The sequence below is a fragment of the Thamnophis sirtalis genome, unplaced genomic scaffold (genome assembly GCF_051295495.1).
Source record: "Thamnophis sirtalis isolate CommonGarterSnake01/CBP01778 unplaced genomic scaffold, rThaSir2_p1.2 scaffold_13, whole genome shotgun sequence".
Classification (NCBI taxonomy): Eukaryota; Metazoa; Chordata; class Lepidosauria; order Squamata; family Natricidae; genus Thamnophis; species Thamnophis sirtalis.
The window spans coordinates 4,290,248-4,305,158 of NW_028261393.1; the positions used below are offsets into that span (position 1 = coordinate 4,290,248).

At 46.0% G+C, this 14,911-nt stretch overlaps 1 protein-coding gene across 1 annotated transcript; it reads right to left on the bottom strand.

Moving 5' to 3' along the window:
- Positions 1-1,642: 1,642 nt before the first annotated feature.
- Positions 1,643-8,606, bottom strand: APOE (apolipoprotein E). Its single transcript, XM_087727355.1, is given in 7 exon segments — positions 1,643-2,416; positions 2,419-2,481; positions 2,484-2,667; positions 2,669-2,798; positions 3,743-3,893; positions 7,975-8,033; positions 8,487-8,606. Coding segments are annotated over 6 exon segments (816 nt in total). The 5' UTR covers positions 8,018-8,033; positions 8,487-8,606; the 3' UTR covers positions 1,643-2,171.
- Between the last annotated feature and the right edge of the window lie 6,305 nt (positions 8,607-14,911).

The window sequence follows — 14,911 nt, forward strand, 5'->3', positions numbered from 1 at the left end:
GCTGACTCTGTAAACCGCTTAGAGAGGGCTGAAAGCCCTATGAAGCGGTATATAAGTCTAACTGCTATTGCTATTGCTATTGCTGTTTGCTTCTGATATATGATGTACTGCTAGAAATCATTTATTGAGTTTTAAGCTTTGTTACTGGCTTCTGCTTATATTATTGTTGCAGAAAGTGACAGGCGTTAGACTTCTCAGGATACAGGAAAAGTTTATTTGGCAGCCAGGTTCAGAAAGCTAGCCCATGGCTTAGCATTGCAAGTTCTGAACAACCTTCATTATCGAAGCACGCGTTCTTATACATTCTCAAAAGCATTGCAACATGGAAATACTTTAACACATTTCTTAGTGGTTACCTTGAGGAGAAAGCTTATAAGGAGATGGGGTCTTACTTCTCCTTTTGTTTATGGAGTACGTGTTGTTAACGAACTTTAATTGAATCTTGGACTTTTGACATAGGTTTTGACATAGACTTTTGACATAGAGACATCTTGTGGTTAGGCACTGGCTTCCTGTTTCTTTTGCAAGCTCCAACTCTGTCTATGTGGCTTTTAATATAGAAGTAAAGGGGCTCTAAGAGGCTGTCCAGCCTGACCCAGTAGGTTTCACACTTAATGTCCAAATCTCACTTTACATCTGCTTTATCATTGTATACTGTCAGAAATTAGTTAGCCTAGCAAATTATAACCCTAATACTGGACTGCAAATGTTATCTCACTACTGTGTCTCGTTTCTATTCCTGGCTTCAAAGCTAGGCGTATTCTTGAAAACATAGAAGAAATTGTTACACGGGAATAGCAGGCCCCATAGATAAAGGAACCAAACTAGGGAGTTTTCCTGGCTCGTAAATCCTTAAAGCCTTAACAACTTGACAAAAGGGGGCTGCCACCCCCTACACAAAGCCAGAGGAATCCTCCATAGATAAGGTAGGCAGAGATAGCAGCTTGAACAAAAGGTCGTTTTAAAGACCACGTTGATAACAAATCTTTGTCTCTGATGGGATAAAGTTTGTTTCTATCTGCCTAAAATGTATATAATTCTCTGAGCCCCCCTTGCAGGGGGAAGCTATTCCTTACATGCGTGTGGTTGTATGTTTTGGATATAGTTTTGTCACCCAGCTTTTGCTACGGCCATAAATAAAAGCTCATATTTTTGCAAGCCTCGTCTGGAAGTCTACATTCTCTTGGGCGTTTCAGTTGGCTCCGGGAAAACTGCTGGGACCTTAAGGCCCCATTATGAACCAGTTATCAAGCATCCAAATTTTGCTCAGGTGAGCATGGAAATGCTGTTGTAAATTGAGAGCTACCTGGACTGGCATCATTCCTTAGTAAGACAATGTAGATTTTAAAAAGGGGTTTTTTTTAACCTCCAAAAGTTTAACCTGTCAAATATTTCTCAGGGCAACTTCAGGGCAAATACTTCTTCAGGGCAAAAGTTTAACCTGTCAAATACTTCTTGGCAGGGCAAAAACATTACAATAACAGATGATTTTGGATTCCTGCAAACTCCCCATTCCCTCCACACTCCTGGGCGAAGGATACTGCAAAATCTCCATTCCCTAAAGGCTGATTTCCCCTCTGCTCCTAAGTGTTCCTATGCCCATCCCCAAGCAGGGAAAAAAACACCGCAGGACCAGGAGGGATTCATATCCAAAGTATATTTTATTGTTACAGATCAAAACACCAGGAAAGCTGAGGGATAATGGGAACGCATCTGGAATGCGGGCTGTTAACGGTGGGAAGGGGAAAAACGGGCATCGGGGGGGGGAAAACCTTCCAGGATCTTTCTAGGAAGAATTCACAAGTGCAACACAGAACTTTGGGTTAATACGAGAGCGGAAAAGGGGAGAGACGGTTAAGGGAGGGACGGATGGCAAGGTCTCGTTCGAGGGACGACGGGGGGCTTGTGCAAAGCAGCATGAGGTTAGTGCAGTCTCCCCACCCCCCCCCACCCCCGCTCCAATCCGGCAAGCGCTCCAGATGTGTCGGCTTGCAGGCCCAATGCTAGAGGGGTGTCACGCCGCACATCTGGAGGGCTCTCAGCCAATTGGGAAGGTTAGGCTAATACATGGCTGGGCAGTCAGGAGGACTCATCTTAACCAAGCTTTGAGGTTCTCCTCCGTTTCTAAGGAGACAAAGAAACAGGAGGGGTTGCTGAAGGTGTAAGCCGCCTCACGGCTCCTGGTTGATCTCCTCCACCCTGGCTTCAGCCTGGATACCCATGTCCTCCAAAATGGGGTTGACCAACTGGCGGAGTTTGTCGACCGCCTGGTCAAAGGAGCGTTTCACCTCCTGAAGCTTCTCCTGGAACTGTTCCTGGAGCTCCTGGACGCTGCTGCTGAGCTTCTGGTGGACCATCTGGCCTTGCTCGCCGATGGCTTGCTGGAGAGCCTGGATCCTCTGCTGCCCCTTTTCCTGATGTTGGAGAGGTAGGGCTCCAGGTTCTGACGGACGGAGGTGACCTTCTCGCCGGTGTTGGTCTCACCTCCTGGGCGTAGGTCTCCAGCTTCTGGCGCAGCTCCTCGGCGTCCTTGGTGAGGCGTTTCCTCAGCTTGCGCATCAGGAGGTTGAACTGGCTCTTCACGTTGTCCACGTTGTGGTCGAGCATCAGGCGGGCGTCCCGGCAATATTGGAGCAGCTTCCCCTTGGTGTCCTCCATGTCGCCTCTCCAGTTTCCCGGTGAGGGTGGACACTTCGGTCGTCAGGCGCTCCTGTAGCTCTTGGGTGTAGGGGCCAAACTTGGAACGGAGATCATCCGTGTAGACTTCCACCTCAGCGACGGTGTCGGTGATGAGGCCACTGAGAAGACAAGGGAAGCCAGGGGTCAATTCCTTCATATTTACATAGCTCTGTTGTTGGTCCAAGAGAGCCAGGTTGGTTTAGGAATGGTGACGGACCAGGCTAGGAACTAGGAGCCCGGGAGTTCTAGTTCTGCCCGAGGCATGAAATTTGGCGGGGGGGGGGGGACTTTGGGCCAATCACCAGAAGACAGGGAGTTCTAGTCCCACCTTAGGCATGAAAACCGGCTGGGTGACTTTAGGCTAATCACCAGGAGACAGGGAGTTCTAGTCCCACCTTAGCCATGAAAACCAACTGGGTGACTTTGGGCTAATCACCAGGAGACAGGGAGTTTTAGTCCCACCTTAGGCATGAAAACCAACTGGGTGACTTTGGGCTAATCACCAGGAGACAGGGGAGTTCTAGTCCCACCTTAGGCATGAAAACCGGCTGGGTGACTTTGGGCTAATCACCAGGAGACAGGGAGTTCTAGTCCCACCTTAGGCATGAAAATCGGCTGGATGACTTTGGCCCAATCCCCCAGGAGACAGGGAGTTCTAGTCCCACCTTAGGCACGAAAGTCGGCTGGGTGACTTTGGCCCAATCCCCCAGGAGACAGGGAGTTCTAGTCCCACCTTAGCCATGAAAACCAACTGGGTGACTTTAGGCCAATTACCAGGAGACAGGGAGTTCTAGTCCCACCTTAGCCATGAAAACCGGCTGGGTGACTTTGGCCCAATCCCCCAGGAGACTGGGAGTTCTAGTCCCACCTTAGGCATGAAAGCCGGCTGGGGGACTTTGGGCCAGTTCCCCTTCATTCTCAGCCCAACCCACCAAGGTTGTTGTTGTTGTTGTTGTTGTTGTGGAGAAGACAGTTTGAGGAAGGGTTATTAGTTTTGTCTGCTTCTGGTTTGTGTTGTTTATAAAAACAATAAAGGCAGGATAGAAACAACAAAAACACTCACTCCAATTCCCGGCTGAGCTGGGAGGTCCTGATCTGCTCAGTGACGCCATCCGCCACGTTCGCGGCCTTGGTGACGTAACCCCAAAAGACATCCACTGTTTCCTCCCATTTCGACTTTGGCTCATCTTGAAAGAAGGGATTGGCCCAGGAGGCTGCAGGGAAATCGTGGAAAAAGAGAAGAGGAATAAAACTCAGCCTAGATTGGGACTGGAGACTAAAACATATGAAGAACGGTTGCAGGAACTGGGTAGTTTAATGAAAAGAAGGACTAGGGGAGACATGATAGCAATGCTCCAATATCTCAAGGGTTGCTCCAAAGAAGAGGGAGTCAAGCTATTCTCCAAGGCACCAGAGGGCAGAACAAGAAGCAATGGGTGGAAACTAATCAAGGAGAGAAGCAACTTAGAACGGAGGAGGAATTTCCTGACAGTGAGAACAATGAATCAGTGGAACAGAAGTTGCCTCCAGAAGTTGTGAATGCCCCAACCCTGGAAGTCTTTAAGAAGATGTTGGATAGCCATTTGTCTGAAACGGTACAAGGTTTCCTGCCTAGGCAGGGGGTTGGACTAGAAGACCTCCAAGGTCCCTTCCAACTCGGCTATTGTATTGTATTGCATTGATTGGGACGTTTCGAACTCAGGACTGGTTGTTTTCTTGCAGACATCTCATTACCCAACTGGGTAACATCATCAGTGCTAGAAGGGAGAGGCGGAGGAGGAGGAGGAGGAGGAGGAGGAGGAGGAGGAGGAGGAGGAGGAGGAGGAGGAGGAGGAGGAGGAGGAGGAGGAGGAAGACTATAGGGTCCTTGTTGCTCTCGGAGCTTCGTTGTTTTCTTGCAGACATCTCATTACCCAACTGGGTAACATCATCGGTGCTAGAAGGGAGAGGAGGGAGGAGGAGGAGGAGGAGGAGGAGGAGGAGGAGGAGGAGGAGGAGGAGGAGGAGGAGGAAGACTATAGGGTCCTTGTTGCTCTCGGAGCTCCGTTGTTCTCTTGCAGACATCTCATTACCCAACTGGGTAACATCATCAGTGCTAGAAGGGAGAGGAGGAGGAGGGGAGGAGGAGGGAGGAGGAGGAGGAGGAGGAGGAGGAGGAGGAGGAGGAGGAGGAGGAGGAGGAGGAAGAAGAAGACTATAGGGTCCTTGTTTCTCTCGGAGCTTCGTTGTTTTCTTGCAGACATCTCATTACCCAACTGGGTAACATCATCACTGCTAGGACTAACCCTGATGATGTTCCCTAGCTGAAACGTCTGCTGAAGACAATCCAGCTGACAGACTACAGGGAATCCTCATTTCAACCCTGAGCTGCAACTATCCTCCTTTATTGGAACTCTCCCCCCTCTTTCTCCTAAATCCATGCTCCCCCCCCCCCGCCCCGCCCCGCCTAAGCAGGTTAGCTTTGTCAAACCTCTTTCTAATTTTCCGTCCCTTCCCCTCCCTCCTCCCGCTTCTTTATCTTCTCACCAAGATAAGCTAAAAGTTGAACTAGATGGAGCAGCCCAGGTTCTACCACCCAAGCAGGGCAAGCCACAACAGGAAACTGCTTCTGCGTCTTTTTTTTTTTATTTCCCCTGCGATTAATCACAGTGCCCTCCAGTCCTTATGCAGGACGCCCTCACTTATCGGAGAGCTTTGTTGTGGCAGGGAGTCCCAGAGGCTAGATGGGAAACAGGTAACCAACTGGAACGGGGACTCATTCGGGCCCTGCGGCATTTTACTCGAGTTTGATGAAATAGTTCTAGCCGCATTTTTAGGCATGGCTTGGGTTCAAGAGTGACTCAAATCCTGCGTCTCCTCCCCACCCCCACCCCATTGACTTTGCTTGTTGTCCCCAGGATGCTAAACAGTCAGAAGTACATGCCAGTTGCCAAGCGTCTGAATTTTTTTTTCATAGAAATTTTTTTTATTTTCCAATTTCCGAGCATATAATCACATGTATACTATAACATAGTCAATATCATGTTGTATTATTAAGTAATTACATCAATTCATCTTACCATCAACTATCAAAGGGGGAAAAACCAGTTATTGGCTCTTCTGCTCTCCATATTTATACCTTCAACCGACACTTTCTTCCCCCTCTCTCCTTCCCCTTTCTACTCCTTTCTTCCCTCCATCATTTTCTACTCTACTTCCCCTCCCTTCTCCTCTACTCTCTCCCTTACCACTCCTCCTTATACACCTCATCTCCCCTTCACCTCTCTCCTATCTCTCTCTTCCTATCTTTCTTCTCTCCTCTGCTTCCCACTCTTCTACATCCTGTCTTCCCTCCATCATTTTCTACTCTACTTTCCCTTCTTTCTCCTTCTCCTCTCTCCCCTTACCACTCCTCCTTATCCTTCTCATCTTCCCCCTTCACCCTCTCTCCTGTCCCTCTCTTCCTATCTTTCTTCTCTCCTCTGCTTCCCACTCTTCCTCTAATTCACTTGGTGTATTTCAGCTTCTGAGCAAACTCCCTTTTGTGTGATGGTATTATAATTCCATTTCAATATACATAAAAAGAAAAAAAATAGCAGTATACATGTACAATCATAATACCTTAAAATCCAACACCCCTCCTCCAACTTAGTAAACTCCGCTTCCTCCCCCCCAACCCCCCAACCTTTCCCCCACCCTGACTTCTCAGAACCAATATAAGTCTTTAACAAATAAGTCTTTAACAAAAGCAGTTCAAAATATACTTAAATAAAAAGTAGAAAATTAATAACGTCTTTGAATTGAGCTTAGCTCCTCCTTGCTAGGCTAACTATAAACCATTTGTATCATTTCTAATCTTAATCATAAGCTATCTGAAATTTCCTAGACCCATATTTATTTTGAATGCAGTCAATCCATTTTTTCCCCAGTCTCGTTTATATCTCTCGCCAAGCGTCCGAATTTTGATGACATGACTGTTATATGACTGGACTCTCTTTTTTTTTTAAGTATTGTTATAACAGCCGTAACATCGAGGGCTACCTAAAACGCCATCCTTAATTCTAGAAAAGGATGGCCTGCTATATGGAATACACTTGTTCATCGGCTTCCCACAAACTGCTCTGCCCCATTTGAGCCCAGCCTAGCACATTGTGGGAAGTTGATCCTCTCTGGATCAAACCATAGGTTAGAAGAAGATAGAAGCACAGAGCTGGAAGGGACCTTGTTAGCAATAGCAGTAGACTTATATACCGCTTCATAGGGCTTTCAGCCCTCTCTAAGCGGTTTACAGAGAGTCAGCATATTGCCCCCAACAATCTGGGTCCTCATTTTACCCACCTCGGAAGGATGGAAGGCTGAGTCAACCCTGAGCCGGTGAGATTTGAACCGCTGAACTGCTGATCTAGCAGTAGCCTGCAGTGCTGCATTTAACCACTGCGCCACCTTGGCTCATGGGTCATCTAGTCCAACCTGCTCCCAAGCAGGGAACCCTTGCACGAATTTCGGGCGGGTGGCAGTCCAGTCTCTTCTTGAAAGCTTCCGGGGGATGAAGCTCCCACAACTTCCGAAGGCAACTTCTGTTCCAGAAGTTGATTTTTCTCCCTGTCTCCTTATTTCTCAGTTGAATCTCTCCTTGATCAGTTTCCATCCATTATTCTTTGTCTGGCCTTTGGGTGCTTTGGAAAAAGGGGTTCAGTCAACCCATCTTTTAGTGCGGAGGTCTTCAAACTTGGCAACTTTAAGGCTTGTGGTCTTCAACTCCCAGGATTCTGGGAGATGAAGACCACAAGCCGTAAAGTTGCCAAGTTTGGGGACCTAGTGTTTGCAAACGAAGACCCTCAGACCTTCATCCCGCCAGGACACCCCTCAATTTTACCTCTTGTTTAACCACAGAAGCCAATCAAGGAGAGAACCAACCTAGAACGTTTCCCTCAGAAGGAAAACGGTTAAGAATTAATTCCAGAGGTTGCAGGATGCTCCATCACTGGAGGCTTGCAAGAAGAGACTAGATAGCCATTTGTTCGAAATGGGATAGGGTTCTCCTGCTCCAGCAGGAGGGGGTTGGACTAGAAGACCTCCAAGGTCCCTTCCAATTCAGTTATCCTCTTATTCAGTGCCGCCTGGGAACTCACAGCTATACTGGCACTGTCTACGGAGCTCTGTGAAGGAGAGGCACCGTCTACATGCCGAGGACATTCAGGAGAACCAAAACAGGGCTGGTAAACAGACTTGCTTACTTATTTTTCTATCTCCCACTCTCCCCCCCCCCCACTCCCCGCCTTCGTAAAATTGCACACCCCAAACTTGGATACTTACCACCCAGGAGCCCCACGGCGAAGAGTAGAGCAAAGAGTTTCATGGTGATCGGTCGATCCCTGGAAGGGGGGGGGAGGAGAGAGAGAAGCACATCAGATTTGGGGTGAATTTAGGAGAAATGAGAAGGAGAGGAAATTTCTTTTTCACACACACAAACACACACACATCCCAGGAATTTAGACCCTAAGGCTAAACTCCCCCAGACTCAGGATCCATCAAAGCTCAGCTCCATCCTTCTTATTCTGTTTTACGATTCCGTTTTATTCTATGATAACCCAGAAAGGAAATTACTGTTGCTAACTCGACATCCGAGAAGATCCTAATTTCTGTTGTGTTTCCTTCAAGTTGTCTGCATTGCAATCGCTGGCTCGAAGAATCATCTGTCCTGGGGGGCCATAGGGGGTGTTTAAACCCCCCTCCCCATGTTTTTAACCTAAATTGCAACCAGCCACCATCCCAGGGAGGGGAGTGGGGGGGGGGGAATGATGCAAAGAGCCAAGTCAAGAACTTACCGAGTGGCTAATGAATTTTTCTCCTAGTCTTCCTTTCTGTGACTCCTCCGGGAAGTTTGGGAAGTTTGTCTTGGGAATCCTTCTCCTCGGCGGACTTTTAAATACCCAGCTCAGCCTGGGAGGTGGGTGGGAGTGGAGGAAAGGGGCGGCCCTGGCAGAGTCAGCAGCTGGAAGAGCAAAAAAAAAAAAGTTTTGCCATGGTGGCATTGGGGACAAAGTTTAATCTCCATCACCACTCGCACACGTTGCCTTAACCCTGAACATCTCCAGGATTTTTTATTTTTTTAAAAAAAGAGGGAAAGAAATAACAGCTCTTTGCACCCATGGGAAAGGAGGCATTTTGTACACAAAGGTCTTTGCACACCTGGGAAAGGAGGCAGTTTCTTTGCACACTTGGAAAAGGAGGCAGTTTGTACACAAAGGTCTTTGCACACTTGGGAAAGGAGGCAGTTTTTTGCACATCTGGAAAAGGAGGCAGGTTGTACACAAAGGTCTTTGCACACCTGGGAAAGGAGGCAGTTCCTTTGCACACCTGGAAAAGGAAGCAGTTTGTACACAAAGTTATTTGCACACCTGGGAAAGGAAGCAGTTTCTTTGCACATCCGGAAAAGGAGGCAGTTTGTACACAAAGGTCTTTGCACACCCTGGAAAGGAGGCAGTTCCTTTGCACACTGGAAAAGGAGGCAGTTTGTACACAAAGTTATTTGCACACTTGGGAAAGGAGGCAGTTTCTTTGCACACTGGAAAAGGAGGCAGTTTTTTTACACAAAGGTATTTGCACACTTGGGAAAGGAGGCAGTTTTTTGCACATCTGGAAAAGGAGGCAGTTTTTTTTACACAAAGGTATTTGCACACTTGGGAAAGGAGGCAGTTTTTTGCACATCTGGAAAAGGAGGCAGTTTGTACACAAAGGTATTTGCACACCTGGGAAAGGAGGCACTTTCTGAGATGTCAGGAGACACACATACATGGGCATATTTCCTTCTTATTCTATCTGTGACATTGGGTGTGCTTGATTGTTATTTTATTTAGTTCTATTTATTTGTTATATGTAGTTGTTCAATTGGTACGCCAGCCCAACACCCGGCTAAAAACAAACCAACAAAACTGAGGGCTAGTTTGGTCTGGGGGGTGGGGGGTTTGAAGTCCCAAAGGTGCTTTTTTTCAAGAGGCAACTGGGACTTTCTGGTTTTTCCTTGAAGACTTTTGTGGGGAAAATAGGAGGCGGAAGGATTATTGTATGCTCGCCGCCTTGAGTTATTTGTAAAAATAATAAAGGCGGGAGACAAATAAATAAAGATAAAAATAAAATGGAATACAGATAGTAAGCTCGCCTTACAACCACAATTTTCAGAAGTTCCTTTGCTAAGCCAAGGTGCTTATTAAAATGACCCACACCTGATTTTACAACCTTTTCCCCACTGTTATTAAACGAATCCTTGCCGTTGTTAACTAAATCACCCAATTGTTAAACGAATCAAACTTTCTCCGTTGACTTTGCTTGTTGGAGGCCTCACCGATCAGTGATAACTCGCTTTTTAAGTTTCTGTTGTAATTTTGAACCGTCGCTAAGCAGGGAATGCGAATTTCAACTCCCAGAATCCCTCCGCCAGCAGGTTTTAAGCTGAGTGGACTTCAACTCCCAGAATCCCCTAGCCAGAAATCTTTCAGATGCGTGGAGTGGCCAGGTGGGGAATTCTGGGAGTTGAAGTCCACCCATCCTAAAGTTTGTAAAACAGTGGCCGAGAACCAGTGGTGGGATTCAGACAGTTCGCACCACTTTGGGAGAACCAGTTGTTAATTTTCTGAGCAGTTTGGTGAACTGGTTGTTGGAATAAAACATCAGGGCAGAGAACCGGTTGTTAGATCAGTGTTTCTCAACCTTGGCAACTTGAAGATGTCCGGACTTCAACTCCCAGAATTCCCCAGCCAGCATTCGCTGGCTGGGGAATTCTGGGAGTTGAAGTCCGGACATCTTCAAGTTGCCAAGGTTGAGAAACACTGTGTTAGATTATTTGAATCCCACCACTGAACATAACCTCAATGTGATTGTGTAGTTCAGTATGTTTTTAAGTTTAAATCTGAAAGAGAGAGAGAGAAGGGCGTGAGTTGGGGGGGACGACAGCATGATTCTATCTGACCCAATTGCCCAAGAAGACCGATTAGATTTTAAGTTGGTCAAATGTTACTGCGGAACAGGAGGTCATCAGAAGCCAAATCTCGGTTTGAGCGGCTGAGAATCACTGGCCTTTCGCTGTTTGTGACTCTGAGTCACTGCCCGGAGCAGGGACTTTCTAAGATCTCTTCAAGCAAGCTGCCAAATCAACACACAACTTCGCTTTGCAAAAAAAAAACCAACACAATTGGCACACAGTGTCGTCTCCCCCCCCCTCCGGGGGCATCTGATGCTCTCCTTCCCCTCCTTCCCCAAAATGTCCTAATGTAAGAGAGGGCAGGCGGGCGGGGGGGGGGGCATTGATTTAGCTGAGACAGCTGTTGTTTTAGCTCCAGCTGTGTTTGTCTGTTGCACAAATGCACACTCACACCTGCAAAATTCTGTATTCCGCATGAATTAACCAACTCTGTACTTTCTCTAATGGTAAAGAGCTTTCTGGATATGCAGGGATTTTAAAGTTCTGTCTGAGGCACAACCCTGGTGTGTGTGTGTGCTCTGCGTCCGTTGTCGTAAATACGTGCCATCTGCCTGAATTTTGATCATGTGGCACTGGGGATGTTGTAAGTGTGAGGATCGGTCATAGATCCGTTTTTTCAGCGCCGTTCGAATGGTCGCGAATCGAGGACTATGTATAACATAGATTTCACTCCCTCATTGGAGGCTGAACTAATCCCCCAAAACAGCCTGATTTCCTCGGGTACAGATTTGCACAAACGGGGATATTTGCTTCCCTAGTGTTGAAAGAAATGTTCTTCTGGGTTCGGCTCCAAGTGGGGAAGAAGACACTGGAGACATGGAGGCTGCTTGGAAAGATGGTTTATTGTTGGACGGGGCCACATGGCTTGATCCCCGAACAGAAAAGGTGATCACATGCTTCAATGTTGGTGGAGAAGAAGAGAAGGGCCGAGGAAGAGGCTTGCTAGGCTTTTTATACCCTGTTTAGTCCCACCTCTCTGTTTCCTGTTCCTGTGTAAGAAATGTATTCTGATTGGTTGTCAGACTCCCATGGTGCCATGCAGGGGGCTACTCTCTAGGCTGTTTTGAATCCAGGTATGAGTTCTCAGGTGCCATGTGGAGACCTGAGTAAAAGGCCAATATTATCATGACTTTCTGTAGCTGCTGCTGAAGTCTTTATTATGTAAAGTGGGCTAGCCTGGCTAGTCTTAATGAGCCTATTGACAAAGTGGGGGGGTGGGCAGGAAGCTACAGGCAACTATTCTGTCTTTTAAAACATGCTTCTTTTCACATCCAGACAAACATTCTGCCTTTTCAATATTTCCTAGGATATTTCATTTTTCTGGGAGAGGGCTGGGTGATCATTTCCCACACTAGGATGGAGGCAAACCTCTGGTGCCAATCAAGTGACTTCAGATCGGCTCTGACCTATGACCATTTCATGTAGTGAACATTCAAAGTTGCAACAGCAACTGAAAAAAAAGTGACTTGTGACCCCTTTTCACACTTACGACCGTTGCAATGTCTTCATGCTTACACAATCATGCTTCCTGTGCTTGGTAACCGGCTCATCTTTACGACAACTGAGGTGGCCATGCGGTGTCCTTTTGCAACCCCTCTGGCAAGCAAAGTCCAATATTCACTTAACAATTATGGCAAGAAAGACTGTAAAATGGGGTTAACACACCTGAGAACTCTCTTGCTTAGCAATGGAAATTTTTGCACTCAATTATCGTCGTAAAATCAAGGACTACTTGTATAAAACAAGACTAGAAGAACTGCCTGCAAATTTGGTAAAAGTTTACTGTTTACTTCTCTCTCTCTTCTCTCTCTCTCTCTCTCTCTCTCTCTCTCTCTCTCTCTCTCTCTCCTCTCTCTCTCTCTCTCTCTCTCTCCTCCCTCCCTCACTCACTCACACTCACTCACTCACTCACTCCTCAACTGCCTCTCTCTCTCCAACCCTTGTTTTCTGGAGTCTCCAGACTGTCAAACATAATAAAAAATAAAATTTCTCCTCAAGCCAGAAAAGAAGTTAGAAGGGATTGTGTATAAAGTGAGCGAGAACGAATGGAGTTTTGTTGTCGTTCCGCTGCCAGAATTCTGTTTTTTTTAAGCGGGCGGCCGTACAAATCTTTTCAATAAAATAAACACAAACAGAAGATGTAAAGGCAAAGGGTGTTCACAGCTGGCTTTTGAAAAGTTGGCCAAGCCAAAAACTCTGCAGCTCATTAAAATAAGTTTCATTCATCCATTTATGGCCATTTAAATCCAGGATCACAAAGAGGGCGTTTTATAAATGTTCTCCCTCTTAAGGACAAAATTGCCTGCAGCCTCTTGATGTTTCTGAAAACACTTTGCTTCTCATTGCAAACTTTGCCCTGAAGTAACCTGGCTTAACACTGCAACCAAAGTTCAGGATGATTTGATCAGTGTTGATAGTGACATCTGGAAAAAAAAATAGCTGGGATGGAGAAGAGAAGATAAGCAAACCGCAGGCTTTTGACCATCTCTGGGGAGAACTGCCTGTAGCTACAAAGTTAGGTCTTTGTTAGGACAAAAACTTCCCGTGTCTTGCATTTAATCATTGTTTCGTAAGTAGATGTTTTACAGAGTTCAGGACATCCCGCCTGGCTAATGAACTCTCCCCTTTTCCAGTTGAAAAAATAATAATAATAATTGCAAACGTTTTGGAAAGGAGAAACCAAGCAAATAACAAAATAAAATTTTGCTATTTTTATAATTCTTTTTATTCTTTCTGCCCCAACTCAGAAAATTCAAACTGCCCCAGGACTCAGAGCTGCTGATTCAGTTCTACAGAGGAATGATTGAGTCTGTCATCTGTACCTCCATCACTGTCTGGTTTTTGCTCTGCAACCCAACAAGACAGACACGGACTTCAGAGGAGAATTAGAACTGCAGAAGAAAAAAATTCTTCTCTCTGGCTGCTCCGACCCTCTGGAACGAACTCCCCGTGGAGATTCGTACCCTCACCACCCTCCAGGCCTTCCGCACAGCCCTTAAAACCTGGCTGTTCCGACAGGCCTGGGGCTAAAGATTCGCTGCCCCTATCTCGAATGGTATGATTGTTGTGCTTTTTAATTATGTATTGTTCTGTGTTGTTGTCAAACTGTCTGTATCCCCCTTTCCCTTGTTTGAGTTGTGAGCCGCCCTGAGTCCCCTTAGGGAAAAGGGCGGCATACAAATGAAATAAAACTCTAAAAAAAACTCTAAAAATTGCTACCAACCTGCCTTCCATCAAGGATCTGTTCACTGCACGAGTCAAAAAGAGGGTTGTGAAAATATCTACAGACCCCCTCACATCTGGGACATAAATGGTTTCAACTCCTGCCCTCAAAACTATAGGGCACTGCACACCAGAACAACTAGACACAAGGACAATTTATTCCCCAAATGCCATCACTCTGCTAAACAACTAATTCCCACAACACTGTCAAATTATCTACTAAGACTGCATTGCTATTCTTCTTCTCATCCTTCCTAGTACCCATCTCTCCCCACTTATGACTATAACCATGTTGTTTGTATCTCTAAAATTTATATTGTTTTATTTGTTTCCTAGTATGATTTGATTGCTTATTAGAACCTATGACTATCACTAAGGGTTGAATGTTTTATTCTTGATGAATGTATTCTATTTTATTTTTTCTTTATGTAAACTGAGAGCATTTGCACCAAAGACAAATTCCTTGTGTGTCCAATCACATTTGGCCAATAAAGAATTCTAATTTCTATTCTAAATTCTACTCTGTTCTGTTCTATTCTAATTTCTGTTCCTGGTTTGTTGGGAGAATTGAGTGGGTTCGTTCATTACATTCAGAACTACACAGAGTTCTCACGTCTCGGAAAGTTAATGTTTTTTCGACCCTGGACTAAAATAATCAAATCAAAATCTTTGCAATGAAGTCAGATTTGGGGCCATTCTGGCTGAAATGCAGCTCAAAAGTTCATCTATGACATTCGTTGTCTTTATCGATGGCATTGATACAGGATTTTCTGCTTTGGAGTTTTCAAAACAATTCGGCCGTGGAATAGAAAACTCCAGCTAAGAACGGCTTTCGAGGCATGGATGCCAAGGCGTCATAAACCATTATCAGCTGCCCGGCCCTAACGTGGCACTTTCTTGCTATCTGAGAAAAAGGCTGCAGAGTCCACGAATGTCAGCGGTGCAACTGGAAAATGCCATCCTAGGCAAATCTTGTCCATTTCAATTCACGTTCAGCAATTTTTAGGTCCGGGGTTCAAAATATGTGGCCCAGAAACATGGGTGTGTGTG